This window comes from Vipera berus, assembly GCF_964194415.1.
Source record: "Vipera berus genome assembly, chromosome: 3".
NCBI classification, from domain to species: Eukaryota; Metazoa; Chordata; class Lepidosauria; order Squamata; family Viperidae; genus Vipera; species Vipera berus.
The window spans coordinates 75,620,953-75,636,557 of record NC_138204.1 but is presented as its reverse complement, the minus strand read 5'-3'; the positions used below and the strand labels follow the sequence as shown (position 1 = coordinate 75,636,557).

The 15,605-nt window shown below is 40.1% G+C and overlaps 1 protein-coding gene across 3 annotated transcripts in view; it reads left to right on the top strand.

The window, feature by feature from the left end:
• The first annotated feature begins 305 nt into the window (after positions 1-305).
• PIGK (phosphatidylinositol glycan anchor biosynthesis class K) overlaps positions 306-15,605 on the top strand; it is a 111,368-nt gene continuing 96,068 nt past the window's right edge. For all 3 annotated transcript variants that reach the window (XR_014026165.1, XM_081325758.1, XM_081325759.1), the window contains exons 1-5: positions 306-413; positions 8,790-8,843; positions 10,264-10,355; positions 12,095-12,230; positions 13,253-13,364. Coding sequence is in view for 2 of the 3 variants with exons in the window: in XM_081325758.1 (XP_081181884.1) it covers positions 315-413; positions 8,790-8,843; positions 10,264-10,355; positions 12,095-12,230; positions 13,253-13,364 (493 nt within the window). In the remaining variant the exon portion in view is untranslated. The remainder of the gene's footprint in view (positions 414-8,789; positions 8,844-10,263; positions 10,356-12,094; positions 12,231-13,252; positions 13,365-15,605) is intronic.

Sequence of the window (15,605 nt, the reverse complement as noted above, 5' to 3'; positions counted from 1 at the left end):
AGATCGGCGCCGACGCCTTAGAAAAGCCCGCATCCCTACGTACTGGAGCAGGGGTCTTCAAACTTGGCCCTTTTATGACTTGTGGACTTCAACTCCCAGAATTCCTCAGCCAGCTTTGCTGGCTGAGGAATTCTGGGAGTTGAAGTCCACAAGTCATAAAAGGGCCAAGTTTGAAGACCCCTGTAGAGCATCTCAACGCCGGCAACAGAGAGTCGCAAACTTTAGGAAAAAAGGAAAAAGAGGCGGAGTTACAAAGCCTCGGTGGCCAATGGTCGACCGCTCTTCCTCCTTCCTGGGTCCTGCGGAGAGGCAAGATGGCTGCCTCCAGACCGAGCCGGTGTCTTTTTCTTGCAGCAACAGCGCTGCTTCTTTTTTTCAGCCGCTGCAGTTCGGCGGTGGGTCGCGGAGTGCAGGTACGCTGCGAAAGGCAGGGGGACGGCTAGCTGGCTGCCCGCCTTTATTTCTCCCGCGTGTCCCTTGCTTTTTTCCCCCCAATACCGTGAGTGGATTTGGAAATCCAGGACTTGAATTTCTGTTTCCGTGAGCCGGTTTCGGTTGTATTTTGCAAATGCGTATGGGGGGGGGGCTCAAGGGCCACCGCCTAAAAATAAAACGGGCTGGAGACTTTTAAAATTTAGTTGTCTATTGCTTTGCAATTTAATGCGGTGTTGGAAAAAATAATAATCTGTCCGGAGTGCTCGGCTGCGGCGCTGGACTCTGCCTTCTCTCCCCCACCATCTCCAGCAGTCATTGCAATCCTGGAGGGCGAGAGAGGAGGAGTGGGCAGGTGTGGCTTCTCATGGGGTCGCTCAGGTTGGATGCTCCACCGCCCCCTGATGGCCTTTGGCGGGGACCGTCCTTGCTCCTCTTCACCCAGGAAATTTCAAGGCACCCGGGATGATCTCAGCCACACCAGAAGCAGTTAGATCAGGGGTAGGCAACCTCGGCTCTTTGATGACTCATGGACTTCAACTCCCAGAATTCCTCAGTCAGCTATGCTGACTCAGGAATTCTGGGAGTTGAAGTCCATGAGTCATCAAAGAGCCGAGGTTGCCTACCCCTGAGTTAGATGGTTAGCTTCCTTAAATATCGAATTATAATATGTATCCCATTGCAATTCTATAGCTCCCTATTGTTGTTATGCGCTCCTGGCTACTTTCCTTTGTGACCAGAGGCAAGCTCGCCTGACCAATAACCAGCCAAGGCACAGTGAAGGCCTTTTGTTTTGTTTATTGCAACAAGCGGGGAGAGAAGCTATCAAAACTTGGTTCTCTCCAAAGTTTCAACCCAAAATATTTCCATTTTTATAGATCCCTGGCCCCGGCTGCACATCCCTCCTCTTTCCCCGTTGGATGAGGTACTATAAGGTTACACACTCTTTCCAACTGCCTCCTACATATTTCCTGCTACATACTAAATCGTACATCCCATGTACATTAAAATTAAGAGATAATTTATGCAAGGTGTGTCAGTTAATATTAATCAACTAATTGCACATGCGCAGTTGCTTGAGTTCTAGCCCCCTTTTTGTGACTTTTTAGAAAAAATAGGTCCTTTCCTGTTTTGCTAGTTATCTTCTCTTACAGATGTATTGATAGCTTCTCTTCTTCCTTTCCCAATCTTAAGCCCTAGCTAATTTTTGCCTACGTGTTTCACTTACATCCTTTCTTTGTGCTCTCCTTTCCTGGTTCTCCATTCATCTAGTAAATTTCCACTGGAGCATATTCAGTTTTAAATTTCTCTTTCAATATTAAAATTTGGAGACCTTTCATTTACTTCTATCATTATGGTCATTTTATTATAGTTTTATCTTAATTATACATCATCTCCCTATATTGTATCGCCAACATATGTACATGCGTATATGTATACATATGCACCTACACATACATATATACATACATATAGATATATATGCATATAGTCCTCAATTTACGACCACAATTGAGCCCAGAATTTCTCTTGCTAAGTGAAACATTAGTTAAGTGAATTTTGCCCCAATTTATGCCCTTTCTTGCCACAGCTGTTTAAGTGAATCACTGTAGCTGTTGGCAACACAGTTGTTAAGTGAATCTGATTTTGCCATTGACTTTGCTTGTCAGAAGGTCGCAAACGGTGATCACATAACCCTGGGACACTTCAAATGTCATAAATATGAGTCAGTTGCAAGCGTCCAATATTTGATCACATGATTATGGAGATGCTGCAGTGGTCATAAGTGAAAGATGGTCATAAGTTACTTTTTCAGTGCTGTTGTAACTTTGAACGTTCATTAAGTAAACTGTTGTGAGTCAAGGACTACCCGTATATACATATTTTATGATGCTTTATTTAAACTAAATTTGTATATCATTTATTGATTGCATGATCTCTGTAGATACCATTTGTTAAACAAAATAAATTTACCCAGTTGATGCCTTTTGTGGAGCTTAGCCAGCGGTCCATCTTGTGGGCTGAGGGAAGTGCATGAAAAATGGCAGCTTGCTGGAGCATAACCCCTATACCCTGTGTTCTTTTCATGAGGAAAGAAAATGAAATGTTCAGAGAGAAAAAGTTTTGTTGTTGTTAGCTGCGAAGTCGTGTCCGACCCATCGCGACCCTATGGACAACATTCCTCCAGGCCTTCCTGTCCTCTACCATCTTCTGGAGTCCATTTAAGCTCACGCCTACTGCTTCAGTGACTCCATCCAGCCACCTCATTCTCTGTCGTCCCCTTCTTCTATTGCCCTCGATCTTTCCCAGCATTAGGCTCTTCTCCAGTGAGTCCTTCCTTCTCATTAGGTGGCCAAAGTATTTGAGTTTTAGCTTCAGGATCTGGCCTTCTAAAGAGCAGTCAGGATTGATCTCCTCTAGGACTGACCGGTTTGATCGCCTTGCAGTCCAAGGGACTCGCAGGAGTCTTCTCCAGCACCATAGTTCAAAGGCCTCAATTCTTTGGCGCTCAGCCTTTCTTATGGTCCAGCTTTCACAGCCATACATTGCAACTGGGAAGACCATAGCCTTGACTATACGCACTTTTGTTGACAGGGTGATGTCTCTGCTTTTTAGTGTGCTGTCTAGATTTGCCATGGCTTTCCTCCCTAGGAGCAAGCGTCTTTTAATTTCTTGGCTACAGTCCCCATCTGCAGTGATCTTGGAGCCCAGGAAAATAAAATCTGTCACTACCTCCATTTCTTCCCCATCTATTTGCCAGGAATTGAGAGGGCCAGATGCCATGATCTTGGTTTTCTTAAAAAGTTTAAAAAACAGTAATTGGGCTTTGTAAAGGAACCATGTATTTACTTTTTTATTTATTCATTTATTTGCATCCAGCCTGAGAGAGAGTGACTGGCCCAAAGTCACTCAGCTGGCTTTTTTTTAATTATCAAACTAAAAGTGTATTATATGTTTTCATGTTCATCAACACATCACTATTTTGACTTACAATAATTCATTTAGGGGCTATTCAAAATTACAACAGTCACTGAAAAAAGTGACTCATGATTGTTCTTCACACTTATGACTGTTGCAGCATCCCCATGGTCATGTGCTCAAAACTCAGATGCTTGACAACTGACTGATTTATGATGGTTGTAGTGTCCTGGCATCATGTGATCACCTTTTGCGACTTTCTGACAACTAAAGTCAATAGGGGGGACAGATTGACTTAACAATCATGTTTCTAACTCAACAACTGCAGTGATTCACTTAGCAACTGTGGCAAGAAAGATCGTAAAATGGGGCAATACTCACTTAGTAACTGTCTTGCTTAACAACAGAAATTTTGGGCTCAATTGTGGTCATAAGTCGAAGACTATCAGTATACTGGTTTTTGCATTCCAGGGAACTGAATTATCTAGGGCTTTTCTACTTTGTAGAAGTATATATCAGTTATAATCAGTTTTCACTCATATACATTATTGGCAATAATACAGGAAAAAGGCCTCAGTGTGAATGGAGAGAAAGAGATAAACCCCCTCCCTACATGTCTTCTCAAGAATATCCTAGGAGGCAGGAGCTCCATCATTTATATTCCATTTTTCATTCAAATGCTCAAGGTGGCACAAACAGTGCTGTCCTCCTGTTTGGCTTTGTTTTTTTTAATAACAAGAAACCTTGAGGTGGGTTGCATTGAGAGAGACCTGACTGTCTCCAGTGAGCTTCCAAAGCTGAAACTACTATGTAGTAGAAGCTCCATCTCACATTACTGATCCAACATCTTTTAATCACTTCTCACTGACTCTTTGAGCCTTCTCACTCCAGGAATCTGTCTACAATTCCAGAGGTAATGCTGCAAAACACTCTTTGAAATGTTTTCTCTGTGGGAGTAGCTGAATAGGAATCAGATTATGCAGCACTTTCTATTCTAATGCAGAAAGATACTTTGGAATAGTGGGGGTATAAATGTATGCAATGAACCAAATGTGTTTTCTCTGGGAATCATAGGGGTACCCATGCAATCCTGAGGAAAGCTTAAGCTGCTTTAAGAAGTTGCAAACAAGAACTGTTTTTAAACTCCAAATCACTACTTTGCTTTCAGACCCAAAGTGCTGCAAAGCTTTAATCAGTAGGAGATTTGGTGGTGATGGTGGCAGTTCTTGGGCCCCCCAAAATGGCCCATGTAACACCACTATTCCATGAGTTGCATTAGCTGCTGGTTTGCTTCCGGGTGCAGTTCAAGATGTTGATAATTACCTTTAAATCCCTTCATGGTATGTGTCCAGGCCTCTTGCATGACTGTCTCATCCCACTGGGATTGGCCTTCTCCACCCATGTTGACAAAGGAGGCACGCTGCAGTCCCATCAGCCCAATTATTCCAGCTGGCAGGATCCAGGAAGACGGCCTTCTCTGCCATTCCTCTTCCCTGTGGAACATCTTGCCCCGCCTCTGGTGTGAGGTTCGCCCCGACCCTCCTGATCTTTTGCAAGAGCCTAAAGACCTGGCTCTGCCAGTTAGCTTAGAGCAGGCGTGTCAAACTCAACTTCATTGAGGGCCGCATCAGCATTGCGGTTGCCCTCACGGGGCCGGGTGGGTATGGCCAGGGTGGGCGTGGCCTACTGGGCGGGCATGGCCAGCTCTACATCGTTCGCATCAAGGGTATCTATGGGGGCCTGGGCAGGAATGGGACAGATCTGAGGGTCTCTGGCAGGAGGAGGGTCTCTGGGCCAGGGCCAAGGCAGTGGGGGCCGTTCCCTCACTGTTTCCAGGATGGCTTCGCGGGCCACATGAAACCACTTCACGGGCTGCATCCGGCCCCCGGGCCTTGTGTTTGACATGTCTGGCTTAGAGCTTCAATGGGGGAGTATCACGGTGGAGATGGTTGATCGATTAACAACAGATCCCACTTCTCCCCCCATCCTGTTCTCTTTTAATTGGGCCATAAAGTTCTGGATTTTATACTAACCTATGCTCTTAGTTTATATAGTTTTTACTTTTATGATTTTTATGAGGTAAGATGAGGCAGCCTATACATTTTATAAATAAATAAAATAAATCCTTTGGAGTAGAAATTAATTAGGCAACTATTTCAAGCAAAACCCTGGGGTTAGGGCAGGGGTATTTATTTATTTATTTATTTAATTAAATTTTTATACCGCCCTTCTCCCGAAGGACTCAGGGCGGTGAACAGGGCATATCTTAAAACTACAAAAGTACAAAAGTTAAAAAAGAATTAAATTATTGCCCACAATAAAAACAATAAAAAATATATATAAATATTAAAACCCTAAGTAATTCCCCATCAGGCCAGGCCAGCTTGTTCAAATAAATGGGTCTTGGTCTATTTCAGGGGTAGGCAACCTTGGCTCTTTTATGACTCGTGGACTTCAACTCCCAGAATTCCTGAGTCAGCAATGCTGACTGGGTTAGTAGGGGAATGCAGTTCCAGTTTCAGTTTTGTATATGTCTTGTGCATGATTTCCATTTTTTTTCATAGATTTCGCCACCCACCCTGCCCCCCTACCCCCCAATTTCATTTTGCTCCTGGAGAGTTGTGCCAACTCTCAGAACTTTTGTTTCCCATTTTTTGTGTGTACGTGACAATGTAAGAAGAACGTTGATTTTGGATTTTTAAAGGCAACCAACTTGTTCTGGATCTGATTCAAAAGTCATACAATCATGCATTTTGTTTCCAATAGGAGCTGGCTGTATTTCTCTAGAAAACCAACTGGGGGGGGGGACTTGGGATAATAGAGCGCTGATGTATTTGTTGGTCTTTTCAGTTGGAAGAGGGAGGTTTTGCTTGGCTTTCATGGTAGCAGCCTTTAGCAGATTTATTTATTTATATTTGTTAAGGCTGTTTAATTGATTTATGTATTCTTTCAATAATGATTTTAAAAAGAATGACTAAGCCTGCACTTGATTTGCTTTATGTCACATCAATCAGTTTGTTTCAACAATTCCATTAACAAGGACGGGAAGGGATTAAATACATAGATTACAGAACAAACTAGATAATTACACAAAATAGTATTCATTAGACCAGTAGTTCCAATTTATTTGTCACACTGCTGTGATAATCCATTGCCCAAGCTCTGGAGATTGAGAAAACAAAACCTGGCATTTTTTTCAGGTCAACTAAATTTATGTTTTCCACAAGAGTTGTATTTAGACATTTAAATTGGATGTCACAAAAAAAACAGACCATAAAGCAAATTATGACTACACGGCCAGAGTTAGGAATTATGTGGTATTTTCCCCAAATGACCTAGAATTGACATTGAACATCTGTTAAACAGAGAATTTTTAAGACTGCAATTAAATACAAGCTTTAAATAATCTAAACTAGCTTTTTCCCCACTACATAGCAGGGAACAGTCTTATTATTTTTAGTGGTGCTCAATCAGATTGAACAAAGACTAATGTTTCAACCCAATCTTTAAACATTTATGTGGCTGAAAAAACCCTCAAGAATGAAAATTCAAACCCATAATGCTATGATAAATACTATAAAATTTGAAAACAGAATGGATTTGTTGTTGATTTAGTTCTTACTTGTTCTAAAAGGAAAAGATTGACTAATCTTGAATCAAACAGGGACAAAAAATTGAACTAATAATTCAATAAACTAATTGTGATAGTAAATCTATTTGAGATATTATGAGTTCCTGGACATAAAATTGTTAATCTGGATTTTGGTATCTTAAGTGTAAATATTTTTTTACTATCCAGATTCTGTCACCATGGGGAAAATATGCATTAAGTGTTTTATTTAACCATTGGCCAACTTTCAATTTCAGTGATTGATAATGGCTAGTTTAAGTAAATATTTCACATTTAGCTAATAATTTTTTTAAAAAAATACTTAGCTAAGACTAACACATAATTGAAGGCTAATCAGATAAAGAAATAAGGATCAAGTTATTAGCATAAAGGGAAATAATGTATTTCTCTCACATAATTGAGCTCAAAATAATCTCACAAAAATGTTGTGTTGTTGACAAAGAGGTTAAAAAAGTAAAGCCTGCTTTTGTTTTATTCTTTTTTCCATTTTTAATCGAAGTTTCCAGATAATGGAAAGAATTCCTTGTTGTTCTTTGATATGATCCATGAAAGGCTTTTTATACATGCAAACTAGCAGACTAAAGATTTCTTTAAAACAAAGCAAACTTATAAATGACTTAGATGAGGGAATAGAAGGGGAACTCATCAAATTTGCAGATGACACTAAGGTGGCAGGAATAGCCAATGCCCTAGACCAGGGGTAGGCAACCTTGGCTCTTTTATGACTCGTGGACTTCAATTCCCAGAATTCCTGAGCCAGCCAGGAGTTGAAGTCCACGAGTCATAAAAGAGCCAAGGTTGCCTACCCCTGGTCTTACAGTTAGACAAGAAAAACCAAATGTACACATATAAATTGGGTGAAACCTGGCTTAATAGCAGTAACTGTGAGAGGGATCTTGACGTTTTAGTAGACAGTCAATTAAATATGATTTAGTAGTGTGCAGCCAGCAGTCATAAAAAAAGCCAATGCAATCCTAAATTGCATTAACAGAGGGATTCAACAAAAATCATGTGAGGTACTGATAACACTCTATAAAGCCTTAGTAAGACCAGACCTAGCATACTGCATCCAGTTTTAATCACCCAGCTACAAAAAAGATGCTGAGACTCCAGAAAGAGTGCAGAGAAGAGCAACAAAGATGATTAGGGGACTGGAGGCTAAAACGTATGAAGAAGGGTTGTAGGAATTGGGCATGGCTAGTCTAGTGAAGAGAAGGACCAGGGGTGACATGATAGTAATGTTTGAGGGGCTGTCACAGAGAGGAGGGGGTCAGTCTATTTTCTATCTAAAGCACGTGAAGGCCAGACAAGGAACAACGGATGGAAACTGATCAAGGAGAGATTCAACCTAGAAATAAGGAGAAATCTGACAGTGAGAACCGTCAACCTAATGGAACAGTTTTCCTTCAGATATTGTGAGTGTTTGATCACTGGAAGCTTTCAAGAAGAGACTGGACTGCCATCTATCAGAAATGGTATAGGCTATAGAGTCTCCTGCTTGAGCTGAGGGTTGGACTAGAAGACCTCCAACTCTGCTATTCTGTTATGTGGAGAAAACGTTCTAAAAAGGGAACCATATTTTAGAGTAAACATGCACAGGATTGCTCTGTATAATTTCATAAATATGTCAACTGGTGTTTTGTTTATGCTAATTAACTTTTCCAGTAAAGTAAAAAATAACTTGATTTGATATAAACATTATATTTAAAATATTTGTGGAATTTATATTTGTGTGTGATTGTGTGTGTGTGTGTGAGAGGGAGATCCTATTTTATTTATTTGTATAGCTTATATATTTTCTCTTCAGGATCAAGCAGAACAATTTTTTAGAAGTGGACATACAAATAACTGGGCTGTTTTGGTAAGATAACCCATTCTAATTGAACCTAACCTAACCTAAACAAATCTATTGGAATATATCAGATGGTACCATTGAAAAGAAAAGATTGCTTGCCTCCACAATGATAAAATTGCTTTTCATGCAAAGATAGTGGATTGGATCTGATTCTATCCCATATTCTATATCCATTAGAAAAAGAATAAAAGGTAAATAATTCTGTTTACATACCTGTAAAGCATTAGTCATCACCAATGTTCTTTTTTAAAAAATAAAACTTTTTCAGAAGTTTTTCAGAAAAGGTTAGCCTTCATGCTCACCTTGATCTTGATTTATTAATTTACTAATGCTGTAGTAGGAAGTATATGCATGTGTGGGAGAAGAAATAATATAGAGCAGGGCTTTTCAACCTTTTCACCCATTGTACCACTTTTAGGATATGGCAACATCAGAGTACCACCAGTCGACTAGCAAAGTGTCAAAAACGTGATGACCACCCCCCCACAAAAAGGAAAAAAGTGGTGAAGTACAGGTAGTCCTCGACTTATAACAGTTCACTTGGTGACTGTTCGAAGTTACAGTGGCACTGAAAAAAGTGCCCCCCAAGCCACAGCCGAGCAAGACACCTGCCTGCCTGCCCGGTGGCGCTCTTCCTCCTGTCTGAGGTTTTCATTGTTGTGAGCATTTCTGTGGAGGATTGGCAGTGGGGGTGGGGTGGGGTGTGTGTGTGTGGTTTTTATTCCCCCCCATCTCTGCTGGGTGGTTGCAGCAGGCTTTGGTCACTTCACATGACCCTGGGACACTGTGACCATCATAAATATGAATCAGTTGCCAAACATCTGAATGTAAATCACAAGACCCTAGAGATGCTGCAACATTCCAGCTGATCGGCACTTCTGGGCTCAGCAGAAGTGCCGGAATCTACCAAGCTCCAGCTGGAGCCTGGCACTAATCTTGGCGCTTCCACTGAGCCCTGACAGCCCTGAAGAAGCACTGATTCTGGCGCTTCCGCTGAGCCCTGACAGCCCTGCAGCTCCAGCCGTCTCTTGCTCAGGCTTGTGCAGTGCTGCCACCGGTTCAGCTCATTCCCCTCCCCCGCTTCCACTTTTCTAGGATGGTCGCGTACCACCTGCCAGGTGCCAATGTACCACAGGTGGTACCTGTACCACTGGTTGAAAAGCCCTGATATAGAGTAGGGAGGTATTTGAAATTATACTGCAGGCATTAGTCTTCAATTGAGAGAGAACAGTTCTTTAGTTTGAATGATGAATTTGTCTTTAGTGAAATTTCCAAATAAGCTGTAGCTCAGTGGCCCATTTATTCCTGCACGGTTATGTTGTTGCATTATAGTTGCAGAATTTATTCTTATCTACCCCTCCCTCTCTCTCTGTGTATATGTTAACCATGCAGGCTTGCATATGTATTTGTCTGTTAATCTGTTTAGGTGTGCACATCTCGATTCTGGTTTAACTATCGCCATGTGGCCAATACTCTCTCAGTTTACAGAAGTGTCAAGAGACTTGGAATTCCTGATAGGTAAGAAGAGCCTTTTAAAATGGTATCAAGTACAAATAGGGTAATTAATCTGCTAATGTGATCCTATACTTGTCTAATCTTCCATTATTTTTTTATATCTATGTATTTTCATTAGCAGAGAAATATGTTCATAGACATAGGCATATATTTAACTATGGCTTTGAATGAAAGAGGGAGTACATATTTTTTAAAAATGGAAATACACAATTTCTAACACAAAATATATGCAGAAGACTTATTATCTGATTAATACTCTAAACTGGAAAATTCATCACAATATGTCATTGCTTTTCATAGCTTGAAAATAGGTGACTTTGTTTATGATGAAGAATTACGAATTCAAATCACTCAAAAATGTAAATGTGACCATGTGGCATTGACATTTTTGCAAACTGAGAAGATGGGATGTAAATACAGTGACCACAGTTTCTTGGAAGAAACGTAAAGGACAAACCTGGAAAAGAAACAAAACTGAAATAGTACATTACAGTGTTAAGTATGGTACATAAAGGATAAAAACCTGTTTATAATTTTGCTGTACAGTATATAACATGGTTGGTTTACAAAGGAAAATTCAAGAGCAAAGCCAAGAAAGCAATTAATGTAAAGGACAGCTTTCTGAAATAAAGGATTATGTATTATAATAAAGGATGTATGTTCACTCTAGATATAAATGACCATGGGGATTCTCAGTCAGTCCATCTGCATATGAAAGACGAAGATCATTCTTTTGTAGACAGTAAAGTCCACATTCTAGACAGGACCGCTGGTTTGAAAGAGGGGTAAAAGAGACCATCTACATTAAAATTGAATAGCCCTCTCTCAACAAAGGGGGAGGGATATGACACCATCTATTTCCTGTTTACAACACAGTCCTTTCAGCAGTTCCAAAAAGGCTCCATGCCCATTTGTACTACTCAAACCTCCAAATGGCCCCAACGACTCCCAGAAAACATGCCAATGACCAGATGACTCCAAGGAACATAAATCCTTCCATTCCTCACCATTCAGTCAGAACTGAAGAAGCTTGTTGGATGAGAAGCGAAACATCTTCAAGGAAAAACAAAGAAAGTCCAGTTGCTTCTTGAAAAAAACACCCTATTCAAATAAATAAATGCTCAGTGTAGCCCAGAAGATCTTCCAGGTTTGATAGCATGCCTCAAAATTTGTCTGAGAACAGCAGATTTTTCCCCCCCAGGGGCATAAATATGAGATGGATTCCCAAGTTTAATTAAATTGCCAAACTTACTGTAAGTGACAATACTCAGTATTGCTTCTTAATTAGGAATGCCAGACACTGAACCCTGTACTTTCTGCATCAGTTACATCTGCCAGATGGCTGTGGTTTGCTCCCTACATTAGCATCTATGTTAATGATAAAACAGCGAGGAAAAAAACCGATGAGTGCAATGAGAGGGGGAAAAAAACAACCAACAGATTAATTTCAAAGGTGACCCAACCACCTATTCTTGTTTTGAAGGATTATTGAGTTTCGTAAATTGCATAGAATTGAATACATGTGCAAATACAGTAAAGTTAGCCTTATTAACTTTTAAAAGCTATTTCTTCATTGTGTGTGAATTTGGGCTTAGTCACAGAATGCCTTACATAATAGAAAAGAGGATTAAAGCTATTAAACAGCCTTTCAAAGTTAGCAGACCAAGTATGTTTCTTGAGGCTTTGAGTTGCTACTGCACTCAAATTGTTCATTCAAATTCATTTATTTTCTTTCCAATTAGTCATATAGTCTTAATGCTGGCAGATGATATGGCCTGCAATCCAAGAAATCCGGCTCCAGCTACTGTGTTTAGTCACAAAAACATGGAACTGAATGTCTACGGAGATGATGTGGAAGTGGATTACAGAAATTATGAGGTTCATTCTTAAATACACTCCGTATTAAAATGTAGAAAGGTGATGTGGAAGGGGATAATATTTAAGTCAATTGATTTGATGAGAGCCTGCAACTTCTTGGGCCTCAGAGATGTTCTTCAGCAGAATTAGAAACCCAGAACACATTCAAAATGATGTATGAGTTTTAGGACTTTGCATGCTCTGGTATCAAAGTCTTTAGCCTACCAAATTCTAGTCAATTCATTGTTTAATCAGTGGGATATATCAATACCTGAAAATTGATATATTTTTTCTCATGGTTAATAATTGAACACAGTAATGTCCCCACCTAAACCTGTTATAGCAGGTATGGAAGACCCATGGATCCAAACCACAAAACTCAGGATTTTAGTAATGTGAGAAAAGACTAAAGATGTGAAACCAATTATTCTTGTCAGCTTGGAGCTGGAAAGTATAATTGTGGTCACATGATATCCCACTCAGCAACCATTTTGCTTAAAGACAAACCTGCCAGACCCAATTCCTACTAAATGAGGACTACCATACCTATACAGGAGTTGACATATTCAGCATTGTTAGTTATTGTCACTAGCAAGATTTTCTGAGTACTTTTGGAACCTTAGAAAATTATTTTCAGAGCTGGTAGGTATGAGGTTTGAGATTTCATAGGACAACTTTTTTTTGCTGGGCAGATGGATGATTTATGATCAAATATTTTTAATCACTGGAATGTAGTTTCCCATAAGTCATGCAGAATTTTAAGTTTTAAGATATGTCTATGAGCATTTTTCCATGGCAACATGTAGTTGTTCTTGATGGTAAGAAAATGTTGAAATTGTTCCCAGTTATAAAATAATAAGACAGGTGTTCAAAGCACCGATATATATATATATTATGAAGGCTGAAATATGACATTTAACCTGAGTTAATAATACATAATGATCTATAATATGCAGTAGTATTATTTTATTGGACAGTTGATTTGAAAATAATGCCTGTAAGATTAAATGCAAACTCTAAACCGATGCTGTTTCATTGTTTAGGTTACCGTGGAAAATTTTTTGAGAGTGTTAACAGGACGAATCCCAGCAAGTGCACCTCGTTCCAAACGTTTGCTTTCCGATGACAGAAGCAATATTCTCATATATATGACAGGTAATTGTATTTTCTTTGGCATTTCCTATAATAATAATAATAAACACTCAAACGCTTCATAATCATCTGAAATGGCCATTTGCATCAATTTGGAAAAGGCTGATATAATTACCTTGCTGATTAATATGTCACCCAGTGGCCAGGTCCACACACTGTCCTAATTCCAGATCTCTAGTTTAGCAATGTTAGGGTTAGGGTTGTCACATCATACTAGTTAAAAGTACAACTAATCATTTTATGGTTACTATGATATGTAATTCCTCCAACTCTAAGCAGCTTACAAAATATTACAATATCCAACAGAAATATAGAATTATAAAAGGAGAAAGTCTGAAATTTTTTTTATCAAAAGACAAGTATATCCCTCAAAGGATCCATCATCACTCTGACCCAAGGAGATTGGCAGGTTTTGATGGCTTTCAATCAATCAGAATAGAACTGGAAGGGACCTTGGAGGTCTTCTAGTCCAGCCCCTTGCAAAAGCATTTCAGACAAGTGGCTGTCCAGTCTCTTCCTAAAAACCTTGAAGCAAGCTGAAGGCAAGCTGTTCCACTGAAGGCAAGCTGTTCCACTGGTTAATTGTCCTCACTGTTGGGAAGTTTCTCCTTAATTCCAGGTTGCTTCTCTCCTTGATTAGTTTCCAACCATTGTTTCTTGTCTTGCCTTCTGGTGCTTTGGAAAATAAATTGACCGCCTCTTCCTTGTGGCAGCCTCTCAAATACTGGAATACTGCTATCATGCCCCCCCTTCTTTTCTCTAGACTGGCCATTTCCAAATCCTGCAGCAGTTCTTTATATGTTTTTGTCTCCAGACCTTTAATCATCTTAGTAGTTGTTCTTTGCACTTTTTCGAAGTCTCAACATCTTTTTTGTAATGTGGTGGCCAGGGCTTTTTTCCTCATAGAATGCTCAGAACGGCGTTCCGGCACCTTTTTTTTTTTTTTTGCAAAAAAAAATGTTCCCTCTATTGGCTTTAGGAGTAAGCAATCTTGACTCTTTTTTATGACTCGTGGACTTCAACTCCTGCAGCATGTGGCTCCGAGCCGCAGGGGCGGGGGTGCAAAGGACGGGCGGTGACGCCGTAGCAAGACACTGGCATCGCTCCCAGTGACAGCACCTCTGAGTTCCGGCACTAGGACTCCAAGGTCCCTCTCACAATTACTGTTTTTGAGTCTAATCTGTACTTGTACCTTTGGTTTTTTTCTGCCCAGGTGTAAAACCTTGCTTTTCTCCACATTAAATATCATTTTGTTAGATAGGGCCCATTGTTGAAGCCTGTCAAGATCTTTTTGGATTCTGAGCTTGTCTTCTAGGGTGTTGGCTATTCCTGCCAGTTTAGTGTCATCTGAAAATTTGATGAGATTCCCTTCTGCTCCCTCATCTAAGTCATTTATGAAGATATTGAAGAGTACTGGGCCTAAGACAGAACCTTGTGGCACACCACTGCTTACTTCCCTCCATGTAGATGTAGTACCATTAAGGACAACTTGTTGAATATGGTTTGTCAGCCAATTACAAATCCATCAGGTGGTAATGCTGTCTATCCCACATTTTTGTACCTTACCAAGAAGTAGGTTGTGGTCTACTTTGTCGAATGCCTTGCTGAAGTCTTACAGTCATGGCCGAAATTGTTGGCCCCCCAGAAATTTTTCCAGAAAATCAAGTATTTCTCACAGAAAAGTATTGCAGGAACACATGTTTTTCTATACACAGGTTTATTCCCTTTGTGTGTATTGGAACAGAACAAAAAAGGGAGGAAAAAAAGCAAATTGGACATAATGTCAAACAAAACTCTAAAAATGGGCTGGACAAAATTATTGGCATCCTTTCAAAATTGTGGACAAATAAGATTGTTTCAACCATGTGATGCTCCTTTAAACTCACCTGGGGCAAGTAAAAGGTGTGGGCAATATAAAAATCACACCTGAAAGCAGATAAAAAGAGAAGTTCACTTAGTCTTTGCATTGTTTGTCTGTGTGTGCCACACGAAGCATGGACAACAGAAAGAGGAGAAGAGAACTGTCTGAGGATTTTGAGAACCAAAATTGTGGACAAATATCAACAATCTCAAGGTTACAAGTCCATCTCCAGAGATCTAGATTTGCCTTTGTCCACAGTGCACAACATTATCAAGAAGTTTGCAACCCATGGCACTGTAGCTAATTTCCCTGGTCATGGACGGAAGAGAAAAATTGATGAAAGGTTGCAACGCAGGATAGTCCGGATGGTGGATAAGCAGCCC